Consider the following 25,779-nt stretch of genomic DNA (forward strand, 5'->3'; position numbering starts at 1 on the left):
CCTCTTTATGAGAAGATAAGAGATTGATACACAGGGTTGACGATGCTAGACATGGTATGGATGTCCACTTCGGGCCGCTCTCTTTCTGGCGAGCCGCATCCTGAATGCTACTGGCGCCGTTTCGTGTCTTGCTTTCCTCCCACGGCCCGGTTGGTAATCTCCTCGTCGCTTGCCCACCCGCCATCGTCGTCGTTGTTCTCGTCCATGACTTGCGTCTTGATGGCGCCAATTTCCTCTTCGAGCGCCTCGCGGCTCTCTGCGAGTTGTGCCGCCGATGTTGTGACTGCTGATGGCGCCTCTTCTGGGCATTGGAGGAGAGCCAGTATGGTGCTGAGGCCGCCAAAGAGCTGCCTCAATTCGTACAGCATTGTCCTTGCAACGATATTCTGAAGATTGGCCCCACGGTGATCGCTGATTTGACCTCCTCCGTGTCTTCGTCGTCGTCGGTATCGTCAGCCGCGTCTCGAGGTCCTCGGTAGGGCTTCTCGAACGGGATCTTGACGTTGCCGCCGTCGCCCTTGACGATCGGAAGCCCAGCCGTAGCGCGATCATGCAGGAAATCCTTGTTGACTGCGTGACGTAAAGACGGAGCCAAGAAAGGCGGCCTTCGTCAGATCTGCTCTTGTCGCTCATAATCTCGCTGTTGTGCTCACGCTGCCAGGTTCCCAAGACGATGGCCACGTAGAGCTCGGCCACGGCAGTCGCATCGTGCTGCAACTGGCTCGCCGTGTCCGTGGTGGCGGTGATGATGGCGGGGATGCAGATGAAGTGGCCACCCACGTCAAGGACTTGCCGGATGATCTGGTATAGGAGGTAGTTCTTGCCTGTTGTACGGTAGGTGCAAATGGTCAGATGCGAGGTATAGCGCGTCATCGTCTTGCTCACTCACCTTCGGGCTTGTCGGCCTCCGATACGTGCGTGACAAGTCTTCCGTAAAGGAAGACCGATCGACCATCGAAGTTCATAACGCATTTCTGGGCCAGAAATGCCTCCACAAGGTATACCCCTTCGGCTTGCGTCCTGGGGAAGCTTGGCTCCATGCCAGGGCGCGAATCGAACTTCGTGGTGGCATTCTCATCCCACCACTCCTCTTTCTCCAGCTCTGAAGCTCCCTGTCTTTCCATTACGCTCTCAAAAGCCTGCCATAAATCGGTTCGACCCGCCTCGACAATGGCTCTGATTTGTTGCAGGATGTCTCTGCAACGAAGGACCCAAGGCTGGCTGGCATCGAACCAGGCGCAGTGACCGGCAAAGGCGCGCTGGATAATGCTCCATGCTCGGTCGGCGATTGGTAGCTGTGAGGGCGATGGGGATGGCTGTGGACGCAGGCGATAAAGATCCCGCTGAGCTCTACGTGCAAGTCGTCCAAGAGCGACTCGCGCGTTTTGTCGTGTGACTGTGGTGGGGAGGTCTTCTGAGAAGACGGCATTCTCGGTTGATTCTAGTGCCGTCAGCGTCGGGCTGACTAGCAGGACGGAGGCGGCGAATTCGAGATCTGAGTCCGAGGAGTCCATTGTGGGTGTGTGCGTTTTTGGTGGTGTACACAAGTGATGATGGACGCGATTGAGAGCGCAGGGAAGAGAAGACGCACGGAAAGGCCTCCTCAAGCGCCACTATGAAGGCATGTGAGTGCGCTGAGCGCCCGCTCCCGGCTGGAGGTGTGAGGAGCTTCGTCGATCGTGGTTCTCTCCGAGGCGAGGGCTTGGTGCGCTTGTCTCTTGACCCTGTCGACGGCGAGCTCCCCAACATGGACTCGGTAGGCAAGTTAAGGCGGCCAAAGGCGACCTCCTTCTGCTTGCGCTTGCTCAGCTTGTTGCCCTTGACAAAGGCGTCGTCCGCGTATGGGTCCTCCGGCGAATGGAAGACCTTGAACGTGACGACGGGCACTGCCTTGTTTGCCGGCTTGAAATCCCGCCCTTCATAGCGAGCTCCGCCCAAGTCCTTATTCTCTGGTCTCTGATGAGCAATGATCGGACCGGTCAAAGGCAGAGAAGCACCGATCCAGGGAGGCAACTCGAGAAGAGGTTCACCTTAAGGCATGGCTGCCGTTGGAGCCAAGAGGCTACGATGCATCGGCATTCGCCTGTGTATCTGATTACTTTTGGACTAGCCATCGACAAACACCTCGACCAGGGAGGATTGTGAGGGGAAGGAAGGGACTAGCCCTGCGCCTATGCGCCTGACGCTATGAATGAGATGATGATGAGAGGGAGAATGATGAGGACGAGAGGAGTTGATGGAGAGGACGGAGGGAGGAGTGGAGAGAGATCGGTCGAGCGGAGCGACTTGCCGCCCGCTGCACGTCCGCTGGCGTGCATGAGCAGACGACCACGTGGAGTGGGACAAAGGAGTACGGTGGCACGCGACCCTAAACGGCCGTGACCTCCTCGTCTGCTCACTAAATCCGTCCTCATCAACCCAGTCTGACGTCGAATACGATGAGTAACACAGCTTGTAGACAGGAGATGGGATCCGCAAACTCCAGCTCAGCCTCCTTGACAGCAAAGCATGCGAGGCACGACGACGTCTGTCACATTACGGGCAGAGAACAGAATCGTTTTGAGTGATAGAGATCTACGTGTACACAGTGTGGGTGGTAGAAGGGTAGAGGGACGAAGGCGAGTGGTGGGGCAGAGAGGGGGATGAGGGACGAAGCAGACGCACTGGGCGCCTGGGCTGAGGTCGCTATGTGTTTTTGTGTCTTCTTTTTGGTGGCGTGGTCGAGTGGCGAGGTCGACGTAGGGAGGGAGAAGGGATGGACGTGCTCGTGTGACTGGCGGTAGGAGGACCGCTCTGATGGATGTTGCCGATTCTCCTTCGTCTTCGTGGCCGTCGGAGCGCCTTCTCGGGAGACATGCATGCCGCTGCGTCTTGCTCTAAGCACGCCGCATCAAGGCTTGCGGTAGTCGAGCAGCACCGGCCAGATATTCTTGTACGCCGTATAAATCTCCTCTCTCACCTTGGCGCCCGTGAGTACAATCTTGCCCGACACAAAGATCAGCAGCACCACCTTGGGCTTGACCATCCTGTAGATCAAGCCCGGGAAGAGTTCCGGCTCGTACGACGAGTAGATACCGTGCCCATACGCCAGTCCTTCGAGACGAATGGGGAAACGGACATCGCAGGAGCCTACGATGTTCTGAATCTTGAACTCGGTGAACTTGGCTTCGAAGCCTAGTTTCTGGATGATGCGAGCGTACTTGCGGCTGGCAAGACGAGAGTCATCCTCGCTCTTGGCGCCCGTGACGACCATCTTGCCTGAGGCAAAGATGAGGGCCGTAGTCTTGGGCTCACGGATACGCATAATCACGGCGGCGAAGCGCTGCGCGAGTGGGCAAATGCAGGGGAGAATGGCAGTGTTAGTACGGCGATGAAAGGACGGATGTCAACCCGCTAAGTCGGCGCCGCACCTTCGGATTGTACTCGGCATTACGAGCGTGCAGCGCAATCGTCTTGAGGTCGAGTCGAACGTCCAAATTGACGGTAGCAACGATGTTCTGCAGCACAGGCAGCGGCAAGTCCTGCGCTCGGAGGGCCTGCTCAGCCTCTGAAGTAGCCGCTCCACCAGCTTTCCCTCCCTTTGCTTCCTCCCCCGCCGAGGGACCAGGCGTCTCACTGCTTCCCTTCCCAACCTTTCCCCTTCCCGCATCTACAGCGCCGTTGCCATTTGCGTACTCGGTAGCATTGGATGCTGAGCCGTTTGCGGATGGGAGGGCTAGGCCGGCCATGCCAGGCAAAGAGGACAAGTAGGACGAGAGTGCGTCGGCGTCGGCGTCGGCGTCGACGTTGGTGCGGGTGCGGCGGAGATGCCCACGATGCTACGCCTTCACGGAGAGAGAAAAAATAAGAAGTGAACCGTTATTGCAGCGAGTAGCAGCGGTGTGCAAGAGATGGTATTGTATTTGAGTGGGTTTGAGCTGCAGCTTGGCCCCCGAGATGCCCTCTTGTTTTGGTCGTCGTTCGTCGACGTCGAGATGTCGCAGTGAAGCGGTCTCGTCCAGAAGAAGAGCGTGCGAGGTGTTAGCTGCGATGAGCTGATGCGCTGCGCTGTATTCACGGCGGATGCTGCTGCTCGCGGTAACGGCGGCGAGGATAGCGGTGAAGGTGAGGAGGGCAAAAGAGAGGGCGAGGGGGGGAGGCCACTTGGAGTCACCCCGCTGGGTCGCGGGGTTTTTATACCTACCGCGCGGACGTGGCCGGATCCCACTCGAGCCCATCCTCTAGGCCAGTGCCAAAACCAAGACGCGGCGCGGCGTCAAAAGGTCCAAGACCAAGACCAAGATGAGACGATGACGATGACGAGGAGCGGCAGAAACAAGAGGTGAAAAAGGTGAGCTCTGACGAGCAGCGTTCATCGTTTAAGCTCAAAGGCCTCGAGCGCAAAAAAGACCTAAGCGTCGTGGAGCCTACGCCCGCCAAGTCACGGTCACGGCCGTTGAACGAGCGTGGCGGCAGCTGGCGGTGATCACTAAAGCCAGGCACACGAAGAAATCATAACGATATAGCAATGCTGATGCAACAAGAGCCTGCAACGCTGCTCACTCCCGCCCGCCTCAGCGCTTCCTCTCCTTGCCAAACTTGTAGACGACCTTCTCCTTCTTCTTCTTCCCACCTCTCTCGTCCTCTTCATCCTCGTCACTATCCTCCGTCCCAGGCAGAGCAAGTCCATTCTTGGTGTACTTGCCCTTAGCCACCATATCCGTAACCTGCTGCTTCTTGGCATCTATCTTCCTCACCGAGCTCCCCCCCTTGTTAGCCATCAGCGCCCGCACGAGCCCCAGCCGCTCGGAGGCGGTAGTGAGAGCTTCGAGACGTTTTTGTCGGGCACGAAGGAGTGAGAGGAGGTAGGACCAGTGTCTCTCTGCTCGCCGACGTCGACGAGCAGTCTGCTCTTCATCGTCTTGCGCAAGATGGACAGGGGCAAGTTCGCCATCCTCATCGTCGTCCAGGTCGGTGAGTTGGCCTTCGTTGAGGAGAAGCTCGTCGTCCAAGTCCTCGAGATCATAGTCCTCGATCGAGCGCGGCATAGTCGGGGCTTGCAACGCTGAGCGTGAGGAAGAAGCTGTCGCTGATGTAGACGCTGAGGCGGGGGCGTAAGAACGGACACCATCCGCCCCGCCGTCGCACCAGATCGTCCTCTTTCCCTGTGATCCCACTTTGCCGTCTCCCTTATCCTCACTTAGCTCCAACCTGCCCTTGCCCTTGCCTTTGCCCTTCTTGTCATCCGCCAAGAGACCCGAAGCGCGCAGAGCCTCCATCCTACTGCTCTTCTCCTCGAGCCACTCGACGCGCATCTCTGGTACGTTGGGGGCCAGCTGAGCGACGAGACTCTCGATGCGCTTGCGCTCTGAGGTCACCTGACGTCGCACGTAGCCTGCGTCTTGCGTCTTGAGCAAAGAGACGATAGAAGAGGAGAGAGGCTCGTTGCCTCGGGATGAGTAGTGGACACCTTTCTGTGAGGGGACCAAGGAGGGGGCGAAGATTCAGTCAGTTACCCCACCCCTATAAGGTATCCTCAATCACAAGGCATCGCCACACTCACCTCCACTCTCCCCTTGATCATCCCAAAGTAAAACTCATCCTTGTTCCTGTCAAGCGCCTTCTCCCTCAATCGCTTAATCCTATCGCGCTTCGAGTGGTGGTCCTTTGCTCGAAGCACATAGTCCTTGTGCTTCTCGAGGAGGCCGAGCTTCTTGCGGTGGGTAAGCTGCGAGCGCTCTTTATGGTTGCGGCGATGGATGAAGTTGCGAAGAGCCATTATGGCCAAGAAATAAGGTGGCGAGGTGTAATGTTGGGTGGGGAGAGAAGGCGGAGCTGTCAAGGGACGGACGAGGCAGCCGACGGGACGAGACCAAATTTCAAGCGGGGGATTTCGAGCTCGAGGGCGGACTGGCAGCAAAGGCGCAGCGGGACGTGGAGCACAGGCGCTTCTACGAGAGATTGAGGATGGTCACTGTAAGCTTGCCTCTTTTAGAAAGGGGCGAGAAGGGACCTCTAGTTCATTACACGGGGTGATCCTCAATTCATTCTCCCTCTTCCACCGCATCTATCCTTCGGCATCCCGCGCCTACGTCCACTTCTGCTGCACGACGGCGTTCAACAGCCCGGCCTCCTTGATCGTCTGCGCCTCATCCTCGACGGGCTTGGGCGGGAAGCTAGTCTGCAGGGCGTAGCTGCGCGCCGCCATACCAGGCTGAGAAGCGTTGATGAAGGAGCGGATGTCGGCGACGGTGTGCGTGTGGTTGAAACGGCCTACCAGCCTTGTCCCATCAGCGAGGCGGATTTGCACCGAGGTAGTAGGGGCAGAGGAGTCGACGGTGAAATTGGAGGGGGCTGACGTGCCAGTGGAAGGAGGAGCCGCCGCTGGGGTGGCAGACGTGGATGAGCTTGCTCCCATAGCTGGCGCAGGGCTACCCAATCTGTTGCCTTCGCCGCCGAATGCCTTCATCGGCCCAGGAGCGGGCGGTGAGTACTTCTCATTGAGCCTCTTGGCCACGCGAAGCTCGACACGCTGCCCAAATTTGATGTTGAATGCGCCGGGAGGAGCAGACTGATTCTCGATGGCCTGGAGGAGGGCCTGGCTTTGCGGATCCTCGTAGCGTTGCAGGGGCCCATCCTCGATGGAGAAGCCGTCCTGCCAGAAGTTGAGGTGACGAATCGCTACGGAGTCGAAGTCTTCATCATCGCCGCCAGCTGCTGCTTCTTGCTGAGGAATGCTGCCTGTCGCTGGCGTCTCGGTGGCTGCCGGCCCATCATCCCCAATTGTCCTACCCGCTCCACCGAAGCTTGACGCAGCGGTACCCGCAGAAGGAGCAATAGCTCCCTCGTCATCGCCCGGCCCTCCCTCACCAGGGAAACCACCGGGGCCGCGGCCACGAGCATTCTGAGCTGCCTGCCTCAAGATCTCCTTCACCGCGTCCGGCTGGTTCCTGCCCCTCCTGAGATCAGGGTTCTGCACGCTCAGCCCAGATCGTTCGCCACCAGTGAAGAGGTTCTCCGGTCCACGGTCGTCGTCGTCATCGTCGTCATCATCATCGTCACCGCCGCGTCCGCGGGGGCCGTCGTCACTGCCTGCTAGGTCGCGAAAAGTGCGGATGCCCCCGCCTGAGGAGAAGCCGCCGGCTCCTCCGGGAGGGCGTCGTGCTGAGGAGGACGAGGCGGAGGATCCCCAGCCCGGGGGCAGGGGCTCTGCCGGTGCGCCAGAGAGAGTGCGAGGACCGCTGGAGGGTGCGGTTGCTGCTGCGGGTGCAGGTGTGGTTGGCGCTGTGAGGATGAAGGATGATCAGCGTGAACGCGGGGGGCCGTGTGTTGAGGCAGGGAGACAAGCTACTCACCGGCACTCTCAGTGGTCGGTCCACCCGTCTCAGCTGTCGATGTCGCCTCGTCAGCGCCTACATCTCCACTCTCGAAGAAGGTAGCGATCGCGGTCTCGACATCGCCGCCAGAAGAGGAGAGGAAAAATCTGAGCGAGAGAAGCATGAGGAAGCAGCGAGGGAGGTCAGTCCATGCCGGGCTTGACATGGCGTGCTGGCGTAATTTAGCACTCACTTGGCTCGATCAGCTGATGCACCAGTAATGCTGGTAAATTGCGAGATCTTGGCGTCTTCGTCCATCGTGGTCAAGGTTGCGAGTGATGTTGGTGATGATGGTAGGAAAGCAAGACGGATCCAAGCATTGCTCAACACTTGGCTCGAGCGCCGCGCGTCGAGCTCCACACGGGCGGCGAGGCGGGCGGCGAGGCGGGAAGAGGGCGGATCGTTGGTCAAAGCAGGGCTCACTCACGCCCATGGTGTCGATGAGCCATCACTCGAGACATTGAAGGGGAATTGCTAATATTACAAGAATCTCACAATGCTTCATCGGGATCGCGACCTCACATCCTGCTCTCAGCCCAAGCAGACCTCCCACTCTGTACCTCAGCCTCGCTCTGCTTCCACCCAGCCAACGCCTTGATTCCCTGCGTGTCGACGACGCCCTCGAGCCCGTCCCTCATTATTGCCTCACTCACAGCCTTGGCCACCGTATCGATATGCAGCGGGCTGAGGGTGAGTAGCCTCGCCAGAGGTTGCTGACCTAGAACACCCGCCAGGACGCTCGCAGGCGTGGCGGGTAGGAGGCTAGCGAGCCGCGAGGAGTGGACGGCGCAGGACAGGTCCAGGAGAGCGGCAGGTAAGGTGGAGAGGGGGCGAGTATGCGGGTGATACATGAGACCCGGACGGATTGCGATGCTGCGGAAGACCTGACGGCGTGATTGACGGAGCTCGTCGTCCAGGCCAGCACCATCCGCGTCTGCCGTGCCCGGTGAGGAGGAGGGGGAGCTAGCCGCCTCCTGCTGTGTGACCCAGCTGAGCTCTCGTAGCCCTTGTTCTGCTTGTCGCTTGGTGAGGATGTATCTTTCATCGACAATGGGACGAAAGATATCCTCCGCAGAGATGAAGACGAAGGGTGGGAGGGGCTGCGAGCTAGTTGCGCTGCTCAAGACTTCTCGCCACGTCGAGGCGACTGAGAGGGCTGCATCCCTGTTCATCTGCTCATACGTCGGCCCGCCTCCACCCTGACCCTCTTCTTGCAGCGGATTACTTCCTCCCACGCCCCAACCCTTCATTAGCGCCTTTGCAGTCCCCTCTAAGCTGGAAGACGACCCCTTGTAATTTCCCTCGAGGAGGATGCCCATCGTGGACACAATTGCGGAGACGGGTGGAACTCCAGTCTCTTCGCCTGCCAGGATGGAACGATACGACTGCGGGCTATGAGCATCTGCCGCTCTCCATTTCAGCCGCGGTGATGTCGACCATGCTGGGCGATGACCTGAGGGTGTGAGGAAGGGCCGGCCTGACCGTGAGATGGAGGTGACTGTGTGGCCTTGAGAAACGAGGCGTTTGGTAATTGCGGAGCCTGTGTGAGGGGCAGGAGACAGGTCAGCCTGTCGTACCCCGCCATTCAGCCCAAAACTTCCTCTGCTCACCAAGAAAGCCTGCCCCTCCTACGACCAATGCATGCTTGCTGGTCGAAGCCTGCGCCGCTGCTGCCATTTCATCGAGGATGTGGTAAGGAATCTCAATCAAAAAGTCATCGAGGCTGCGAAGCCAGTTCCGCTCCGCATCGATGCACTTGTCTCGACTGGGCGCGCGTGGTCTGGCCGCCGTCCGTCGATCCATCCGCTCGAGCCAATGCGCCGCCGTCGCTTCCTCGTTCCCTTTGTTCCCTTTGTCTCGTCGCGCCAACATCATCACAATGGCAGACGTCGACGTCGAGGCTCCAATGGCGCCGCCACCGACGGTCACGATGCCGCCAGACGTGACAACAGAAGCACTCCAAGCGGCCATCCAGGCCCATGCCTCGCCATCACCTGCGATGCCTTTCGACCTCGTCAACCCTTCGCCGGAGCTCGTCACCGCGATCTACTCAGCCCTTGGCGCGCTGTCCTCCAAGTACGAGGCAGAAGTAGCCGCTCGTGAAGCGCGCGAGGCAGACGTCGAATCACAGCTCAACGAAGCCAATGCAAGGCAGGCAGACGCCGAGCAGCGGGCAGCCACATCTGCGAGCGAGGCCCAGGCTGCTCAGGCTGAAAAGACGACCGCTCAGTCTAGCCTTGCAGAGGTACAGGCAGAGCTAGCAGCCATCAAGTCCGACCTTGAGAGCGGCAACTCTGCCAGTCTCGAAGTCAAGGCTGTCCTCGAGAAGGAACAAAGAGAAAAGCGCGAGATCCTCGAGATTCTCGACCGCGAGCGCGCAGAAGTCAGCCGTAGCGCGCAGGAGGCCGACTCACTCAAGGCCACCGTCCGTGATCTGCGCAAGGAGAATGGACAGCTTAGCGCCGAGGTACAAGAAGTCAAGGCAACGGAGAGCACTGCGAGGTTCAAGGTTCAGTCTCTTACGCAGGAGTTGGAGCTCGCACAGAAGGATGCCAAGTGGGCGCATGCCGAGCTATCGAAGCTCAATACTGAGCAGACAGCTTTCCGCTCGAGCAAGCATTCAGAGGTCGTCAGACTGCAGAGCGAGCTCGATGCTGCTACCGCGTCCTTGAGTGCTCTGGAGTCCAAGGCAGAAATGCTCCAGTCTGCCGTCGACCAGAACACTCGTAGACTCAATGAGGCGGCGAACGAAAAGGAAGAGCTGGCTGCGAGAGTAGCGAGCCAGGAGGAGGGCTTCAGAAGGGAGATGGAGACCAAGGATCGCCTGACGTCGCTGCTTCAGCGCAGGGCGGACGATTCTGCTCGCCGAGTCCAGCAGGTTGAAGAGGCTTGGGAGAAAGTCCTCGAGGAGTGCAGGGAGCGTGAAGAAGAGCTCAGAGCAGAGATGCAATCCGGTCGCGCAGACGTAGACCGCCTTGAGCAAGAGAAGCAAGACCTCAAGATCGCCTTAGACCGACTGGCAGAAAGCGTCGGCATCGACACTGGCTCAGCACCGCGTGCCTCTACCCCGTCTACGCCCCTCATCCGCCCTTTCAATGGCTCCATTGGCTCCGTCGGTCTCGGTATGTCCCCTACAGCGTCCATGGCCGCCTCGATGCAGCGTTCCGGCAAGACATTCACCGAAGTGTACACCTCCCTCGCTAAGACCGAGGAAGAGCTCCGTCGCGAGAAGCTGGAGACAAGCCGCCTTACTCAGATCCTTGAGACGGTCATGACCGACCTGCAGGAGCGAGCGCCGGCACTGCAGGCTCAGAGAGAGGAGACGGAGAGACTAGGCGCTGCACTCGAGGAGTTGAGCGCAGACTTTGCGAAGGCGTGTGAGGACAGGGATGTTGCAGAACGCGTATCGAAGCAGAACCAGGCACAAAGGGCGGCTTTGGAGCGTGAGAATGGACTGCTGGGCCAGCAGCTGGCCGATCTGGGCCGCCAAGTTCGCACTCTTACGCGCGAGATCATTCTACGTGACGATCCCTCGGCTGCGGACCGACTTCAAGACGACGGCAGTGACCTGAATGGCGTCAGCGAAAATGAAGGCGACACCAACAATGTCATCACTACACAACTCGTCACCTTCGATTCCCTCACCTCCCTCGTCGCTCAAAATGGCCGCTTGCTCCGCGTAGCGCGCGAGCTTGGCGCACGCATGGAGGAGGAGGAATCACGATGGCGCGAGCGCAACGGTCGCGAGGAGAGCGAGGCTGTTCAAGAGGCCGTGCGCACCATTGAGAGGCTGGAGAGCGAGATTCACTCGGCACGCGCCAGGATCGAGGCCGTCAGGAGAGAGAGGGACATGTTCCGCTCCATGCTTGCGACGGGGGCGAGAGGCGGAGGCATTGTTCCTGCAGCCGCATCAGCCAGCAGCTCAGGCGTCGACTCTGGCGTACATGCAGCCCTCGCCAACCAATACTCCACCCTCCAAGGCCAATTCGATGCATTCCGTGAGGAGACGGCGCGAGACGCCGATGCGCTGAAGGAGGAGGCACGTCACGCCCGCGATGAAGCCGGTCGAAGCGCCCTCACCGCCGCGAGGGAGAAGGCCGGTCGCGAAGCCACCGATCAACGTCTCCGTACCCTCCAGCAGACCTTCGAGTTGCAACGCAGCGAGCTGGCCGAGGTCACAAAACGCCTCCGCCCTCAACAAGAGCAGATTGCCCGCCTTGAGACATCATCCCAGACCCTTTCTGAGGAGCTCCTTTCCAGCCGCAAAGAGCTCGACCGCCTTCGCAACGAAAGCGCAAATCTGCGCGCTGAGCGTGACTTGGCCAAGGCGGCCGAGCAGCGTCTTGTGGATGAAGTAGGGTCGATGGTCAAGGAGAAGGCAAGCTTGAATGAGCTGCTGCGCAATGTGCAGACGATGCAGAATGAGCTGGACCGCTCCGCTGGGGAGACGAGGCGTAGGCTGGAGGGACAGGTGGAGAAGCTCGAACAGGCAGAGAGGGAGACAAGAGAGCGCTTGCAGCGAGAGGAGAAGGCAAGAAGGGAAGCTGACCTCAGGCGTGAGGTCGAGAGTAACAGCCTGCAGGGCCGCGTGGAGAAGGCTACGGCTGAGCTCGCTGAGGCGAGGCAGCAGCTCGCAGTCGCAAGGACCAATGTCGAGCATGTCACTCGCCGCGCTGAGGACTTGCAGAAGCAGGTCGACACCAAGGAGGAGAAGCTAGCCGTTTACGAGCGTCGAGCAGGCGGAGGCGGCGCAACTTCTTCGCAATCAAGCACCGGCACCGGCGGCAACGAGCAACAATTGCAAATCGAGCTGGCCGAGCTTCGTGGTGAGCTCCGCAGTGCGCAAGTGGAAGCAGAGCAGTCGCGCTCGCACGTTGAGCAATTCAAGGCCATCTCTCAGGCCAGCGAGGAGGCTCTCTCTCAGCTGCAGGCCACCTACGAGGAATACAAGACGTCCACTGAAGCCAGCGTTGCGCAGAAGGACTCGGAGATCACCCATCTCAGAGAGCGACTGGAATCAGTCGCCACAGAGATCACAACTCTGCAGAACGAGGCCTCCTCTGCGCGCCAGGCGCTCGAGGCACAGCGCAGCGAATTTGCGGCCGAGAAGCGTTCCCTTGAGGACGCTCTCGCCGACCTGGGCAGCGTAGAAGAGCGGGCCCGCGCAGAGCAGCAAGGCGTGCGTGCGGACGTGGAGCAACATGCCCGCCTCGCTAGGGAAGCCCACGCCAAGTACGAACAAGAGCTCGTCGCGCACGCCGACGACATCCGCGCTCTGTCCACCGTCAAGGAGGATCTGGAGCGCACCCGCACTGAAGCGCGCGAAGCGCAGCGTAATGCTGAGGTGGCGCAAGCCAACGCTAGCTCGTCGCAGGTCAGCTGGGAGGCTCAGCGCGAACTGTTGGTAAAAGAAAGGGATGCTGTGCAGGCGAGATTGGGCGAGGTGACTGAGCAGAACAAGATTCTTCATGAGCATCTGGAGAAGCTCACGGAGCAAGTGGGGCAAATTCGTGGGGCGCGTAGCACCGACTCTGCCGTGGGACCATCAAGCGCGATCGCCGCGGCTGTGGACGGCGACGCTTCCTTCAGTGCCTCACCTCCCGACGAGCTGCACGAAGTGGTTCGCTATCTCCGCCGCGAAAAGGAGATTGCCGACCTTCAGCTCGACCTCAATAAGCAGGAAGCAACGCGACTGCGGCTCAACCTCGAGCACACCAATCGAGCCCTGGAGGAGACCAAGGTCCAGCTGGCCGAGGAGCGACAATCCAACGCCGCCGGTTCTACGGCCGGCGAAGGGCCGGCTGCACGCCAACACGACGATCTCATGGAAAAGATCAACCAGCTCTCGATCCTACGCGAGTCCAACTCTACCCTTCGTGACGAGGCGGAACGCTCGGCACGCAAGTGCAACCTCTTGCAGACACAACTGGACAGCACCCGCTCCGAGCTTGACCCTCTACGCGAGCAACTTCGCACTGCCCAATCCGAGCTCAGCGCTGCGCAGGGCCAATTGAGCATCGTCCAGGAAGACAACAAGCGCTGGCAGGCTCGCGCGCAGAGCATCCTCGCGCAATACGATCGAGTTGATCCCGAAGAGGTGAAGAGGCACGAGGAGAGAGCAAAGGAGCTGCAGATCCAGCTAGAGCAGGCGCAGAAGCAGACGGCTAGCTCAAAGGAGCAGTTTGAAAAGCTGAGGGCACAGGCGAGCGCTACAATTGGGAGATTGAAGGGCGAGATCCAGGGGTTGAAGGACGAGAAGGAGGCGCTGATCAAGGAGAAGGATGAGTTGAAGGCCGGAAAGGAGGCCGGTGATGAGGAGCACAAGAGCGCATCAGAGCGAGCGGCGGAGGAGGCGAAAGCAGCTGCTGCGACTGCGCAACAGAAGATTGATGAGCTCCAAGCTCAAGTCGCACAGCTGGAGGCCGCAGCCCAAGAAGCCGCATCCAGCGCTGTCAACACAGCCAATGATGAGTCGTCCGCCGCTGCCAAGGCCGACAATGCCGATGGAGCCCCAGCAGCAGCCTCTCCCCCACCTACCTCCTCATCAGCAGCCGATGTGGCTACTGCTCTCGCTGAAGCCCGCGCAGCTTGGGACGCAGAGAAAGCAGAATTGGAAACCTCGAAGGCCGCTCTTGCGACCAGGGAGAAGACACACCATCAGAAGGCCCGAGAATTCCTGCAGCAGGCGCGCCAGGCGATGAAGGAGAAGGACGAGGCGATCAAGGAGAGGGACGAGTTGAAGACGAAGCTGGAGCAAGGGAGTGGTGGGCAGGATGGAGTGAAGCAAGAGACAGATGGTGAAAAGCCTGCTGAGTCAAGTAGCTCCATCACGCCCGACCTTGCTGCCCTTCAAGCCGAGGGCGAGACTCTCAAGGCCCGCATCACCGAGCTGGAAGCTGCCCTAGAGCAAGCCAACGCGAGGATCGCCGAGCTGGAGGCTCAGCTCACCTCTTCAACAACAGAATCCGGCGAAGCCACGTCGTCCGACGATACGGCATCGCAAATCGCCGCCCTCAAGTCCGCCCACGCCGAGGAACTCAAAGCGCAGCAAGCCACTCTCGCCAAGAGACAGAGTATGGCCATCGATGTTGCCGTCAAGAAGGCTCAGTCCGCTGCCTCTGGCGGTGGTGCAGAGGTCGAGGGGCTCAAGCAGCACCTTGCAGAAAAGGAGAAGGAGCTCGCCCAGTTGCGCGAGGAGCGCGACGCTCTCAAAGCTTCTGCAGCCTCATCTTCAACGCCGGCCACGCCAGCCGCTGGCGCGTCAAGCAGCACCGACTCAGAGGACCCGGTCCACAAGGCTCGATACGAGGCGGGCTACGCGGCTGGCAAGAACGAGGCGACGTTGCGCAATCAGCTGTTGATCAAGCAAAAAGACGGGAAAATCGCCAAGCTGACGGCAGAGATCGCTGAGCTGCGTGGCCAAGCAAGCGGCTCTACTGCTAGCCCCAATGCGGCGACGCCTACTGCTCCTGCTGGACCTTCTGCCGCTGGTGCAGGTGCAGGAGCAGCCAGAGGAGGACGAGGGGGAGGGACGACTGCCAACCTTCCTACTCGACCTGGAGCCGCGGGCGCTGCTGCTGCAGGAGCTCGCGGAGGGGCAGCAGCAGCAGGAGCAGGAGCCGCTCGTGGTGGTCTGAGCCTTCGTGGAGCAGGTGGTCTGCGCGGCCGTGGTGGAGCTAGAGGCGGCGCTATTGGTGGCGCTGGTCAGAAGCGTAAAGCCTCGGAAAGTGGGGCAAGTGGCGGACCCGCAGCAGCGGGTAATGCTGCTGGTGGGGCAGGGGGAGGAGCTGAGGGGGAGAATGCAGCTAAGAAGGCTAAGCCTGGAGGGGAGTGAAGCAATTAGTCGGGGGCTGTATCCGTTGAAGAAACAAATTGAAGTTAGCGAACATCAGAATGTATCAGACCTCAACTTGATAGTCCAGCCCGGCCGTCGTTGCGAGTGCTGGGAATATCTCGTGTGGATTGAAGCGAGGAGGAACATTATGGAGGACGTCGGTCGAGCGATGGCGTGACACTCTTGGACAGCCCTGACTCAAGTCGGGTGAATGAATGCTCCCCGAAGCATTGCATGCTTCGACTCATTCACCTGTTTCTCGCAATGATCCTCCTTCTCTGGAGCCACCAGCTCCTGCTCATCATGTCGTCTTGATCGCTTCCAACCCTTCTACTGAGCTGACGCTATTTCCTCTTACGACCTGCGGGTGCGCGGACGGACAAGGCGAAAGAAAGTGAGTCAGTGATTGACTACTTCCCTTCTTCGAGTAGCAGCAGGCCTCGCAAGTCTACGCATTCATCGCGCCCACTCACCACCATGCCCAATCTGTCCCCATCCTGCCACACGTTCCTATTCTCCTGTACCCTCCCATCCGCATTAGCCTGCGCACCCGCTACAGGTGGGTGAATCTGCTCTGTGGCCTCATCGATGACCATGTTCATAAAGATGTCAAACCCAGAGCAGAGGCCGACAATACGGCGCCCGCCTTGGAGATTGACACAGACGCGCTTGTTTAGGTAGCGCTTCAGCTCGGGTTGGGCGACTGCGCAGGGAGCGAGAGGGGGGGAGACAAACAGTCTGGTCAGTGCCACTGTAGAGCGTCGCATCATAAGCTTCAGGGGCGAGCAAGCTCACCTTTGGCCATGGCTGAAGACTGCTATCGCTGAATGGCTGCGCGGTTTGTGCGGATGCGAAGGGACGGACGATGCGACGTCGTACGATTGCGAGGTGCGAAGTTGGCTTCGGAACTGGGAGCGAACCACGTGGAGCGGAGAGCGAGCGAGAGGGCGGAGACGAGGCATCGATCGGGCCCTTGAGGCCGTCAACGAAACGCAGCATCCTACATTACCATCCAAAGATGCCGCCGAGGAAGACCAGAGCTGCGAAGAAGGTGGACAAGCAGGATGCAGCAGAGACTTCAGAGGCTGCTGCTTCGTCCTTGCCTCCAGCGGCCGCCAGCAGTGTGAAGGGCAAAGCAAAGGAGCAGGACGATGCAGACGAGGTGGAGCAACATGCTGAGCAACACGATGGCGACGAAGAGCAGGGACACGGAGAACCTGTGGATGCTCCTGCTGCCTCTTCCTCCTCAACCTCCACCACGACAATGGAAGACCGCAAAGCGCGCCTCCTCTCCCTCAAGCAACGCCTCTCCGCCTCCTCTCAAGCGAACCGCAAAGACCTTGTCCTCGATAAAGCCCCCGCCCACGCGCCGGGCTCCTCGACCCGCAAGAACCCGGGTAAAGCGCACAAGCTAGCAAAAGCTGCTGCTACTCTGGACAAGCGCGATGCAGAGGAGTCTGGGAAGGACTGGGAGCGTGTACGTAATTGGGGGTATTCGATGGAGGACCAGGAACGTTGGGAGGAGAAGTTGAGGGAGAAGGAGGAGAAGAGGGATAAAGGATTGATCGACGCTAATGGGTTGGCGGCGAGGAGTTATGCGAGAGGTGTAGAGGGGATGAAGCCTGATTTGAAGGCTTATCAGGCCGAGAGTCGGGGCAAGGAAAAGGGTAGGGATGCGAGGGGTGCAGAAGGGAGCTCAGCACTCGTCGTTCGCGACGCAGCTACTGGTGCAGTGGTGCCATCATCAGCATCCTCACCCTCCGGCTCTCTTTCCTACGGCAGTCATCGCCCCAGCGACAACGCAGTGGACCGTGTCATTGGCCACCTCAACATGGAAGCCGACGCCCGCTCCAAACGCTCACGCAAGAGGCCCGCGGGAGAAGACGAGGGCGAGGTCACGTACATCAACGAGAAGAACGCCCACTTCAACCGCAAGATCAATCGCTTCTTCGATGAGCATACGACGGAGATTAGGGAGAACTTTGAGAGGGGCACCGCGTGAGTAGCCGCGAGGTTGACGGCTCAGGTTGATATGAATGATCGGCAGCTGACCCTCTTCCTCTTCCTTCCCCTCCATCATAGGCTGTGACCTATTGTACCCTTGCTTCCCCTCATCCTGTCCTGATCTCATTTCTTTCGACTCCATCACGCATTCACAACGCCTTGTTGCCAGTTACATCATGTATTCTCTCTCACCCAGCCTTACAACGCCAGGTAATCCCGAATCTCATCCTCGGTCAACTTCCTGAACACAGGCATAGTCTTGACCGCCTCACCGCCTCCAACCTGAGCTGTCGTGCTCGTCCCGATGATGCCAATCTCAATAGTCTTCTCCGTCATTTGGCCCTCGAACGACTCCTTGAGCGTGAGGATAGAGGTGTGGATCGCATCCTCCAATGAGAGCTCGGAGGAGTACCTCTTCTCCAGGAATACCTTGCCGTTGACACCGTTCTTGCCGATGGCGCTAGCCTTCCACATGAAATAGCTTCCAGAGGGGTCGACCTGGTAGAGGGAGGGGCCGCGGTGCGAGTCGTAGCCTGCTACGAGTAGGGAGACGCCAAAGGGACGGACGCCGCTGGAAAGGGAGCAAACAGCGGGATTGTCAGTCAAGAAGGCAAGGATGATGCTGGGTGCTTGACGGCGCACGACTCACCCCCTCTGCGTCGCCTCCTGCATAATAGCCGCCACCTCCTGTACCAGCACCCTCGTAGGCGGGTATTCCCCGTAGATCTTCCAGTACGCCTGAGCACTTTTCCTCGCCCTTGCTACCAGAACTCGGAAGTCAGGCCCCATGCCAGAGTAGACGATGCCGATGTTGGGGCAGACGATTGCCAACTTTTCGAGGCCAGTGGTGTCGACGAGGGGGGAAGGTGGGGCTTTCTCTACTGCGAGGACGATGGCATTTTGTGCTTTGATGCCTAGGCAGGTTGCGCCTGAGTTGACGGCTGCGAGGGCGTGTTCGATTTGGACGAGCTGCGGGTGCGACGAGGGGACAAGGCGGCAAGGCATGTTGGTGAGCATCACTCGAGAGGGGGCAGCAGGGTATATGCCGTGGCCCGCTCGCAACGGCTGCCGCTCTCACCTTTCCACTCGGCGAAAAGGTTGTGAGGGAGAAGCTGTACGCGCTCTCGCCCCTGCCCGCCATCTTTGCTGATGCTGGTGGTGGTGAGCTTTGAGGATGGGTGACGAGTCTGAGGAGTCTACGGTCGAAGCGTGCTCGTCGCCTATCCGCGCTCAGGCCAATCTGAAGCGCTGACGACGACGACGACGACGGATATCTAACCACGTGGCACTTCGGTGCCGCCCTCTCCACTCAGCGCTCAGGCAGAGATGGGACCGGCCTTCGCGGGGCGGGCGAGACGCCGCCGATGTGCCTCTGTGCGTGCCGCTGCCTGGCCCACGACTACGATTTCAGATAGGCCCATCTGATCAGAGGACCAGAGCTGCGATCCTCTTTCCCTTCCTCACCATCACCATCAACTACATCCACCACACCACCGAAACAACACAATGATCCGCAACACACTCCGCACAGCCACTACCGCTGGCGCCTCGTCATCACGCATGGCCCTCAGCTCTGCGGCCCGCCCAGCCCTCGTCGCCACACCGCGAGTGGCAACCTCCTCGCCCTTCTCCACCAGCCAGTCACGAGGCTACCACGAGAAGGTCATTGACCACTACGAGAACCCTCGCAACGTCGGTTCTTTCCTCAAGTCGGACAAGAACATCGGCATCGGTCTCGTTGGCGCACCGGCCTGCGGTGATGTCATGAAGCTGTCCATCAAGGTGGGCGAGAGTGGGATTATCGAGGATGTTAGGTTCAAGACTTTCGGGTGCGGATCGGCCATTGCTTCGAGTTCGTTGGCCACGGAGAAGCTCAAGGGGCTGACGCTGGAGGAGGCAGGAAGGATCAACAACACTGAGATTGCCAAGGAGCTCAGTCTGCCCCCTGTTAAGGTGAGCAAAGAATCTGCGAAGTCCGTCTGCGAGTATCATTACTCACGCACCCACTTCTACCATCTCCCCCTCTCTCTCACACGCTCTTTGCGCTCGCCCGCTCGTAGCTGCACTGCTCTATGCTGGCCGAGGACGCAATCAAGGCCGCCATCCGCGACTACGAGGCTAGATGGAAGAGCAGCGGCAAGAAGGGCGCAGGGCACATCGATGTCAGCCAGTCGGTTGGCTCAGGCGAGACCAAGGCCACTGCACATGTGCCAGGCAGCGCCTGATTGATGGCGATTTTTCAGATCAGTCTCAGCCTTGTCTGTAGGGCGCCCGCTGGGTTCACCACGATCCGTGTCGTGTGACATACGCGCAGCATGTCATCATCATGCTCGAATCCTCGGCTTCTGCCAAATGTGTCTCCTGTTTTCAACGATGCCTTCTGGATCTACTTTACGCTCGCTTTCTTGTACAACGATTCCAATGACCATGGCTCTTTTGCATTGTGATGCCACCGTCTGACCGCGAGCCTGGGCGATGATGAGTTAAGACAGGCTACCTTGACGGCCATGTAACAGCCAGAATGAAAGAGCTCGAGGGGAAATGGCTGCTCGCGTCTCAGCAGATCGATGTTGTATGCAGCTGCGTCATTGCGTGTGGAAGGTGGACAGAGTGCGGCACGGAGCGATGGACGTCTGGCGTTACCGTACGCACCGCGACGAGGGGCGCCGATAGCGAGCAGGGCAAGGAGACGATGTCGGCCACCCTCTCTCTAAAAAATCATTCGAGAAGCAACGACGACCACCGAAAGCTGGAGCTGACCGTTGCAAAGCCTTGAGCTGTCACGCCCTCAGCCTACGCCGTTAGGGATCCGCCCATCCTCACTCTCAGTCGTCGAACCGCCTTCACGACGCCACGCAATATCCTCTGACAATAATCTATTGCTTCCTTTCAGCGTAGCGTGTGTGATGGCGCACGCTTAGAGGTCATCCAGATCATCGTCGTCGTCATCGTCGCCCGAGTCCTCCTCGAACTGTACCTCGCCACCCTCATCGTCTCCAGCTTCGGCCTCGTTGATCTTTGCCGTTGCGGGGATCTCTCCATGCTTGATCAGGTCTGCGAGTGAGAGCAGCGACAGCGAGCAATCGCGGAGTCAATATTGCGCTCCTTTGGCAGTCATGATCGCTGCCCTTGCCACTTGGGGCTTTCCGCAGAACCACTCACCTCTCGCCTCATCAGGCGTGTACTTCTGGATCACATCGGCCTTCTCATCTTGGAACTCTCGCAGTGACAGCAAAATGATATCACCGTTGTTGATCCAAACTTTCTTCCTCATCTTTCCTCGGATCAAGGCAAGACGCTTCTCACCGTCGAAGCATTGTGCCTCGAGACGGCCATTACCGAGCATGCGGAGGACTTGTGCGTACTCTGCGGACGAGGGAGGAGCAAGCAACACGCGTGAAGAAAAATCAGCTTGTGCAGCAGTACACCAAGCTACCAGCGATGGCAGTACACACCTTGTCCCTCCTCCTTGAAGATGAGTTCTCTCTTCTCGGACTCATTTTCGTTCTTTCCCCTTCTGCGGTTCTTGCCGCCCTTTCCTTTGTTCTAGGCGCAGCGGAGTGGATGACAACACCATGTCGTGTCAGCATTTGGGTAGTCTTGATCACCATGACGTCTTCGTCCCGGCCTCACCTTGGGCATCTTGGTATGATCTATAGGGTGGAGTTGATGGTGGGACGGACAAGAAGGAGTTCGACGTCGTCGTCAAGTCGCTGCAGACGATTTCTGGCCCGCGTGGATGCGTGCAGTGCAGCCCCGCCGCCCGCTCCGCTCCCTCTTGCCCTGACGCCGATCCGCCTCGTCTGCGTCGTCGCCGCCTCGCCTCGTCTCCGACCAAAGTCGAGGGCGGACAGAGAGGAAAAGTGAGGGGCGTGTGCAGAGGCGGCTGTGATGTCGAGTGTCGGATGTCAATTCACTTCTTCTTTCCCTCCAATCAACATCATAGAGGCACAGAGAGGCCAGCATGTCGCTATGGGGGTTGCGAGACAATGTGCCCGAGGCTGGGCCATCGACTTCGCGGCTCACACCTTCTGAGAGTCCACAGAAGAAGCGCCCGCGCTCATCCGACCCGCTCAATGGCAGGAAGCAGCAGCAGCAGCAACACAAGAAAGCAAAGCCGGCGCCCTTTGCCAACCGGCCTGCAGTTGCACACACACACGCCAATGGCGGTACATCCTCATCATCGGCGCAGTCTTCGCCCTCTGCGCGATCTCATCCTCTGCCCACTACATCCAACAAGGCCGGCCCTTCCTCCTCCTCCTCAGGTCCACCGAACAAGCTTCTCTCAATCCGACAGCGCCTCCCGATCTGGTCCTCTCGCGACCGCATCGTCGACGAGATCCGCAGCAATGAAACAACGATCCTCGTCGCGGACACTGGATCAGGCAAGTCTACTCAAGTCCCTCAGTTCCTCCACTCCTGCTCCGACGGATACTTCACTTCGGGGCACAGACTGGTGGGCATCACCCAGCCAAGAAGAATGGCAGCCATCTCCCTCTCCAAGCGTGTGGCCCTCGAAATGGCGCACACAGACGGCGAGGCCTCGCCGCTCGTGGGATATGCGATCAGATTCCAGGACAAGACGACTCGACGTACCAGGATAAAATTCATGACTGACGGCTGGCTCCTCCGAGAGTTTGTGAGGGGAGCTGCTCAGCTGGTGGCAGAGGGGAAGGACATCGACGACGTGCACGACGCGGGCCATGCGGGACTGCTTCCGCAGTACTCGTGCTTGATTATCGATGAGGCGCACGAGCGCAGCGTGCGGACAGACCTCCTGCTCGGCCTGGCGAAGAGGGTGCAACGCAGACGACGGGAGCTCAGGAGGGAGTGGGAGCAGAGAGGGAAGAAACAGGGCAAGGAGCCGCAGCTTCTCCACATCGTAGTCATGTCCGCTACTTTGGATGCGGACCTGTTCTCGCGCTTCTTCGCTAGCGAGGAAGGGAAGCCCGCACCAGTCCTCTACGTGCAAGGCCGCACCCACGAAGTGACCGTCAACCACCTAATCGAGGCGGAGCCCGACTGGCTCGACGCGGCTAAGCGGCAAGTCCTTCAGTTGCACGTATCCCGTCCCCTACCTGGTGATATCTTGGTCTTTGGAACAGGCGCAGAGGAGATCGAGTCGCTGTGCTCCTCACTCCGTCATCTCTCAAACCACCTTCCACAGTGGGCCGAAGATAGGCAGAGAGCCACGGGCCAAAAGACGGCCGTCGGTGCCCTGCATGTCGTGCCTCTGTACGCCGCGCTGGGCAATAAGGCTGTAGCGGAGGTTTATCGCCCCACTCCGGTCGGTTGTCGCAAGGTGGTCGTAGCGACGAACATCGCAGAGACGTCCGTCACCATCCCTGGCGTGCGATACGTGGTGGACTGCGGGCTGGCCAAGGAAAAGATGCACGTCTCTGCGAGCGGGATCGCCTCAATAGCAGCGGCCAACGGTAATGCTGCCTCGGAGCAGGCACATCAACAGCAACAAGGTATCGAAACCCTCACTACACGCGCCATTTCCCAATCGGCAGCAGCGCAGCGAGCAGGTCGTGCAGGTCGTGAAGCCGCTGGAGAATGCTACCGACTATACCCTCGTGTGGAGCTCGAGAGGATGGACGCTACGACCATGCCGGAGATTCATCGTGCTGAGCTCTCCTCTGTGGCTCTGGACTGCTTTGCGGCTGGAGTGGACCCACGCGAAGTAGACTGGGTAGACGCGCCAAGAGAGGGCAAGTTGGAAGGGGCGGTGATGGAGCTGGCAGGCCTTGGCGCCGTGGAGCGCAGGGGGCGAGTCAAGGCGAAGGGTGAGGAGAGGAATGGGACGACACAGAATGGGACAGACGATACGAAGGAGGGCAAGCTAGTCCTCACGGAGATGGGTCAACGCATGGCTCTGCTCCCTCTCCCGCCTCGCTTCTCCCACTTACTCCTCACGGCAGCCAACACCGCCTCTCCAGCCGTCGTCCATCAAGCTCGAGACTTGGTCGCCATCCTCTCCTCGGAGCGAGACATCTTTCTCGAACCATCGGCAGCGGCTGTTCGGTCTTCTGACCAGGATAAGGGCAAGCGACGACCCGCAGGAAAGGATGGAGAAGAGGAGGACGGGGACCTTTCAGAGCGACTGGAGGTAAAACGAGCTGAAGCGAATAAGGCAAGGAGCGCCTTCCGACACTGGAGCGGAGACCATGTTACTATGCTCCGGGCATTCTATGCATACCTGAAGACGAAGAGGAGCGCTTCCACTTTTACGTCAAGTCAGAATGGCCAGCCAAATCACAATGTGGGGAAGAGCAAAGGCAAGGACAAGGCTGCCTCTGCTGCCGCTCTGCAAGAGGTCAAGACCTGGTGCAACGCCCACTACCTCTCCCTTCGGGCGCTAAGGGAGATCGAGGAGATCAGGGACCAGATTGACGGCATTTGTAGGAAGGCTGGTATTTTGCCGCGCCATGACGAGAAAGACGACGCTGGCGATACCAACGGCAGCCTCACGAAAAGGCAAGGCAAGGGAGGGGAGGACAGCAGTGATGGCAGTGACGAGGAAGGCGTCGACGCTGAAGAGGATAGCGACGACTCTGACGCTCCACTGCGAGTGATCAAACGCTCCGATCGCGTCAAGATGCAAGAGGAGGACGATTTCACGTCCAATCTCCTCGACGACGCCAACGAGGACTACGCCTCTCTGCGTAAATGCCTCGTAACGGGTCGCTCCACCTCTCACCTCGCCATGCGTCTCGGTGGAGACTCCTCCTCATCCTCTGGCAACGCCCCTCCAGGCCAAGCAGGCTCCTATCGCGTCCTCTGTGGCCCCGAGGTCTTCAAACTTCACCCTGCCTCCTCGTTGCACCCGCAACGCTCTGCCGGGGTCAGTGGAGGCGTGAGCTTGCCGCGCATGCTGGTGTTTGAGGAGCTGATGTATACTAGTCAGCTCTTTGTAAGGTGCGCGAGTGCGATTGATGTTGAGTGGGTGAGGGAGGGGATGATGAAGGAAGGTGGAGGGATGTAGATCTAGAGGGAGGGGAGTGCTTCAGTTTAATGCATGTTTGCTGTAGACCCTTACGACTCGAAGAGGGCATGCGTGATGGGGCTCTGCAGAGACATCGTCGAGTCTGGGCACGAGGGTGCAGGCCGACCAAAAATGGTACAAGTACTTCTATTGTGGAGCGTGCGTCACTATGGGTCACTTGAAATCCTTCTTGCTTCATCAAAGCTCCAATCACGCTCAAATGAGACCCTCGAGCCAATCCTTCTTCGCCGGCTTCGGAGTTGAGGCCGGGCTGGGAGATGCCGGGCTCTTCTGGTAATCGGCGACCGCATCCGCGACTGACGACGACGACGTCGGTGCGGGAGCTACGGCTGGTGCAGCTCGCGACGCTCCCACCTTGGAGTTCAATGCCAGCCCGCCCAGAATGGCCGCCCTCAGCTCCCTCGCTTCCAGCGGCGCCGCCGACTTCCCACCACTGCTCTTACCACCATCAGGGCTCGCAGTTCCACCCGTCGTCTTGCCTCCCGACCCGCCAGCCGCTCCTGGAGCCGCAGCTCCTCCAAGATCCGCAATGCTCGCCGGCTTGCTCGTAGCTGTCCCAGCAGGCTGCTCTGCCTTGCCCAAGTAAACGAGCACGTCACCCTTCGTCACCAAGCCGCGCCTGCCCGTGCCCTTGATGTTCTTCTTCGCGTCCTCCGCTGAGACATTGTTCTCGCCCAGAAGACGGAGCACGGAGGGGAAGAGGATGGGCCAGGATGCGTGGACGGGCTGGTGGGAGGTGGAGGAGGGGAACTCGGCAGCCTCACCCGGGGAGGAGTAGTCGCTGCGGGTGGTAGAGGTGGAGGATTCTGATCCTGATCCTGATCCGGAGGATGAGGGGGGGGACGAGGACGAAGAAGACGAGGGAGAGGCGCTGCCGCTGCCCTCCTTGTCAACATGGCTTGCCGCTTCAGAAAGGTCGTCGCCCTCTTCAGCAAGGATGGCAATCGTCTTGCCGACCTGAACATTCTTTGCTCCTTCCCCTACTACAATCTTGCCCATGACGCCGTCATCTTGCGCTTCGACGTCCATTGTGGCTTTGTCCGTTTCCTAGGCGCGAACGAAAGGAGACGAGCACTGTCAGCAAGGCCACGGCCGGGGGGGATTCCAAGGGAACCGCGAGCTCACAATCTCGAGCAACACATCTCCGGCGCTGAAGCTTTGCCCCTCCTTGACCTTCCAGGTAGCGAGTCCACCCTCTGTCATCGTAGGACTCATGGCGGGCATTGCAAATTTGGAAAAGGCGTGAGCTGAGGCGGTAGTGTGCAGGGCTGGTGTAGAGAGTGTATTAGCTCGAGGTCCTGACTGTATGCCGAGTTCCTTGTCAACTTACCCCTCGAGCTCGAAGGAGCGACTGCGCCTCTCAGCGCCCTAGTGACGACTGTCCTCATTGCCGCCGTTGACATTGCGACGAGATGTAGTGTTTGGTGGTTCAGAAGTCGAGCAACACTTGACTTTCTCACCACCATCGGACATCGAGGAGTCCTTCCGCCCTCCTCGCCGCCCCAGCCAACTTGAGACGAGCCTAAGCGACGGAACGGAAGATGTCGGTCCGAAAGAGCAACAGCAACGAGGACCAA

The 25,779-nt window shown here is 59.4% G+C and overlaps 14 protein-coding genes across 14 annotated transcripts; 4 read left to right on the plus strand and 10 right to left on the minus strand.

The window, feature by feature from the left end:
• Positions 1-107: 107 nt before the first annotated feature.
• Positions 108-1,514, minus strand: BDZ90DRAFT_263003 (hypothetical protein; the record flags this gene model as incomplete). Its single annotated transcript, XM_025508563.1, has 4 exons — positions 108-347; positions 404-570; positions 654-824; positions 890-1,514. The coding sequence occupies 4 exons, from the start codon at positions 1,512-1,514 to the stop codon at positions 108-110; spliced, it is 1,203 nt and encodes a 400-aa protein (XP_025359400.1).
• A 1,376-nt stretch (positions 1,515-2,890) lies between these two features.
• BDZ90DRAFT_224329 (TBP-domain-containing protein) lies at positions 2,891-3,728 on the minus strand (the record flags this gene model as incomplete). Its single annotated transcript, XM_025504610.1, has 2 exons — positions 2,891-3,322; positions 3,411-3,728. The coding sequence occupies 2 exons, from the start codon at positions 3,726-3,728 to the stop codon at positions 2,891-2,893; spliced, it is 750 nt and encodes a 249-aa protein (XP_025359401.1).
• Positions 3,729-4,553: 825 nt separating this feature from the next.
• Positions 4,554-5,758, minus strand: BDZ90DRAFT_224335 (Utp11-domain-containing protein; the record flags this gene model as incomplete). Its single annotated transcript, XM_025504612.1, has 2 exons — positions 4,554-5,453; positions 5,543-5,758. 2 exons carry the CDS (start codon positions 5,756-5,758, stop codon positions 4,554-4,556), a joined length of 1,116 nt encoding a protein of 371 aa, XP_025359402.1.
• Positions 5,759-6,067: 309 nt separating this feature from the next.
• BDZ90DRAFT_224463 (UBX-domain-containing protein) lies at positions 6,068-7,072 on the minus strand (the record flags this gene model as incomplete). The annotated part of the gene is made up of 2 exons (XM_025504617.1): positions 6,068-6,819; positions 6,862-7,072. Coding segments are annotated over 2 exons (963 nt in total), but the record flags the coding sequence as incomplete, so codon positions are not given.
• Positions 7,073-7,202: 130 nt separating this feature from the next.
• On the minus strand, positions 7,203-7,628 carry BDZ90DRAFT_244281 (hypothetical protein). The gene is made up of 2 exons (XM_025507459.1): positions 7,549-7,628; positions 7,203-7,462 (listed from the first exon to the last, which is right to left on the minus strand). Exons 1-2 carry the CDS (start codon positions 7,611-7,613, stop codon positions 7,327-7,329), a joined length of 201 nt encoding a protein of 66 aa, XP_025359404.1. The 5' UTR covers positions 7,614-7,628; the 3' UTR covers positions 7,203-7,326.
• Positions 7,629-7,798: 170 nt separating this feature from the next.
• On the minus strand, positions 7,799-9,060 carry BDZ90DRAFT_244285 (hypothetical protein). The gene is made up of 2 exons (XM_025507460.1): positions 8,966-9,060; positions 7,799-8,895 (listed from the first exon to the last, which is right to left on the minus strand). Exons 1-2 carry the CDS (start codon positions 9,030-9,032, stop codon positions 7,874-7,876), a joined length of 1,089 nt encoding a protein of 362 aa, XP_025359405.1. The 5' UTR covers positions 9,033-9,060; the 3' UTR covers positions 7,799-7,873.
• A 492-nt stretch (positions 9,061-9,552) lies between these two features.
• On the plus strand, positions 9,553-15,138 carry BDZ90DRAFT_214230 (hypothetical protein; the record flags this gene model as incomplete). The annotated part of the gene is made up of 1 exon (XM_025504189.1): positions 9,553-15,138. A coding segment is annotated over one exon (5,586 nt), but the record flags the coding sequence as incomplete, so codon positions are not given.
• A 352-nt stretch (positions 15,139-15,490) lies between these two features.
• Positions 15,491-15,994, minus strand: BDZ90DRAFT_263009 (like-Sm ribonucleo protein; the record flags this gene model as incomplete). The annotated part of the gene is made up of 3 exons (XM_025508564.1): positions 15,491-15,550; positions 15,663-15,892; positions 15,985-15,994. The coding sequence occupies 3 exons, from the start codon at positions 15,992-15,994 to the stop codon at positions 15,491-15,493; spliced, it is 300 nt and encodes a 99-aa protein (XP_025359407.1).
• Positions 15,995-16,182: 188 nt separating this feature from the next.
• Positions 16,183-17,401, plus strand: BDZ90DRAFT_234746 (SYF2-domain-containing protein). Its single transcript, XM_025507131.1, has one exon. It carries the CDS (start codon positions 16,208-16,210, stop codon positions 17,189-17,191), a length of 984 nt encoding a protein of 327 aa, XP_025359408.1. The 5' UTR covers positions 16,183-16,207; the 3' UTR covers positions 17,192-17,401.
• Positions 17,277-18,361, minus strand: BDZ90DRAFT_234748 (putative PRE8-20S proteasome subunit Y7). Its single transcript, XM_025507132.1, has 3 exons — positions 18,272-18,361; positions 17,843-18,162; positions 17,277-17,764 (listed from the first exon to the last, which is right to left on the minus strand). Exons 1-3 carry the CDS (start codon positions 18,332-18,334, stop codon positions 17,392-17,394), a joined length of 756 nt encoding a protein of 251 aa, XP_025359409.1. The 5' UTR covers positions 18,335-18,361; the 3' UTR covers positions 17,277-17,391.
• Positions 18,362-18,740: 379 nt separating this feature from the next.
• BDZ90DRAFT_234749 (FeS cluster assembly scaffold IscU) lies at positions 18,741-19,640 on the plus strand. The gene is made up of 2 exons (XM_025507133.1): positions 18,741-19,146; positions 19,254-19,640. Exons 1-2 carry the CDS (start codon positions 18,754-18,756, stop codon positions 19,416-19,418), a joined length of 558 nt encoding a protein of 185 aa, XP_025359410.1. The 5' UTR covers positions 18,741-18,753; the 3' UTR covers positions 19,419-19,640.
• A 399-nt stretch (positions 19,641-20,039) lies between these two features.
• On the minus strand, positions 20,040-20,804 carry BDZ90DRAFT_268921 (putative eukaryotic translation initiation factor 1a; the record flags this gene model as incomplete). The annotated part of the gene is made up of 4 exons (XM_025508727.1): positions 20,040-20,247; positions 20,356-20,559; positions 20,649-20,727; positions 20,802-20,804. 4 exons carry the CDS (start codon positions 20,802-20,804, stop codon positions 20,111-20,113), a joined length of 423 nt encoding a protein of 140 aa, XP_025359411.1. The 3' UTR covers positions 20,040-20,110.
• A 291-nt stretch (positions 20,805-21,095) lies between these two features.
• BDZ90DRAFT_96672 (P-loop containing nucleoside triphosphate hydrolase protein) lies at positions 21,096-24,423 on the plus strand. Its single transcript, XM_025509975.1, has one exon. The coding sequence runs from the start codon at positions 21,158-21,160 to the stop codon at positions 24,179-24,181; it is 3,024 nt and encodes a 1,007-aa protein (XP_025359412.1). The 5' UTR covers positions 21,096-21,157; the 3' UTR covers positions 24,182-24,423.
• Positions 24,287-25,605, minus strand: BDZ90DRAFT_282123 (single hybrid motif-containing protein; the record flags this gene model as incomplete). The annotated part of the gene is made up of 3 exons (XM_025509430.1): positions 24,287-25,249; positions 25,328-25,449; positions 25,533-25,605. The coding sequence occupies 3 exons, from the start codon at positions 25,603-25,605 to the stop codon at positions 24,398-24,400; spliced, it is 1,047 nt and encodes a 348-aa protein (XP_025359413.1). The 3' UTR covers positions 24,287-24,397.
• Between the last annotated feature and the right edge of the window lie 174 nt (positions 25,606-25,779).

This window comes from Jaminaea rosea (genome assembly GCF_003144245.1).
Source record: "Jaminaea rosea strain MCA 5214 unplaced genomic scaffold BDZ90scaffold_18, whole genome shotgun sequence".
In the NCBI taxonomy this organism is placed as follows: domain Eukaryota; kingdom Fungi; phylum Basidiomycota; class Exobasidiomycetes; order Microstromatales; genus Jaminaea; species Jaminaea rosea.

Bases quoted from the DNA above. Each gene is read 5' to 3' on its own strand.
- BDZ90DRAFT_244281 (XM_025507459.1), bottom strand. From the start codon at position 7,613: ATGGACGAAGACGCCAAGATCTCGCAATTTACCAGCATTACTGGTGCA. The intron at 7,463-7,548 runs GTGAGTGCTAAA...TCTCTCGCTCAG, and splicing joins GCATCAGCTGATCGAGCCAA to ATTTTTCCTCTCCTCTTCTG.
- BDZ90DRAFT_244285 (XM_025507460.1), bottom strand. From the start codon at position 9,032: ATGGCAGCAGCGGCGCAGGCTTCGACCAGCAAGCATGCATTGGTCGTA. The intron at 8,896-8,965 runs GTGAGCAGAGGA...CCCCTCACACAG, and splicing joins AGGAGGGGCAGGCTTTCTTG to GCTCCGCAATTACCAAACGC.
- BDZ90DRAFT_234746 (XM_025507131.1), top strand. From the start codon at position 16,208: ATGCCGCCGAGGAAGACCAGAGCTGCGAAGAAGGTGGACAAGCAGGAT.
- BDZ90DRAFT_234748 (XM_025507132.1), bottom strand. From the start codon at position 18,334: ATGGCGGGCAGGGGCGAGAGCGCGTACAGCTTCTCCCTCACAACCTTT. The intron at 18,163-18,271 runs GTGAGAGCGGCA...TCGCACCCGCAG, and splicing joins CCTTTTCGCCGAGTGGAAAG to CTCGTCCAAATCGAACACGC. The intron at 17,765-17,842 runs GTGAGTCGTGCG...CTCCCTTTCCAG, and splicing joins CAGGAGGCGACGCAGAGGGG to CGGCGTCCGTCCCTTTGGCG.
- BDZ90DRAFT_234749 (XM_025507133.1), top strand. From the start codon at position 18,754: ATGGCCCTCAGCTCTGCGGCCCGCCCAGCCCTCGTCGCCACACCGCGA. The intron at 19,147-19,253 runs GTGAGCAAAGAA...GCCCGCTCGTAG, and splicing joins TCAGTCTGCCCCCTGTTAAG to CTGCACTGCTCTATGCTGGC.
- BDZ90DRAFT_96672 (XM_025509975.1), top strand. From the start codon at position 21,158: ATGTCGCTATGGGGGTTGCGAGACAATGTGCCCGAGGCTGGGCCATCG.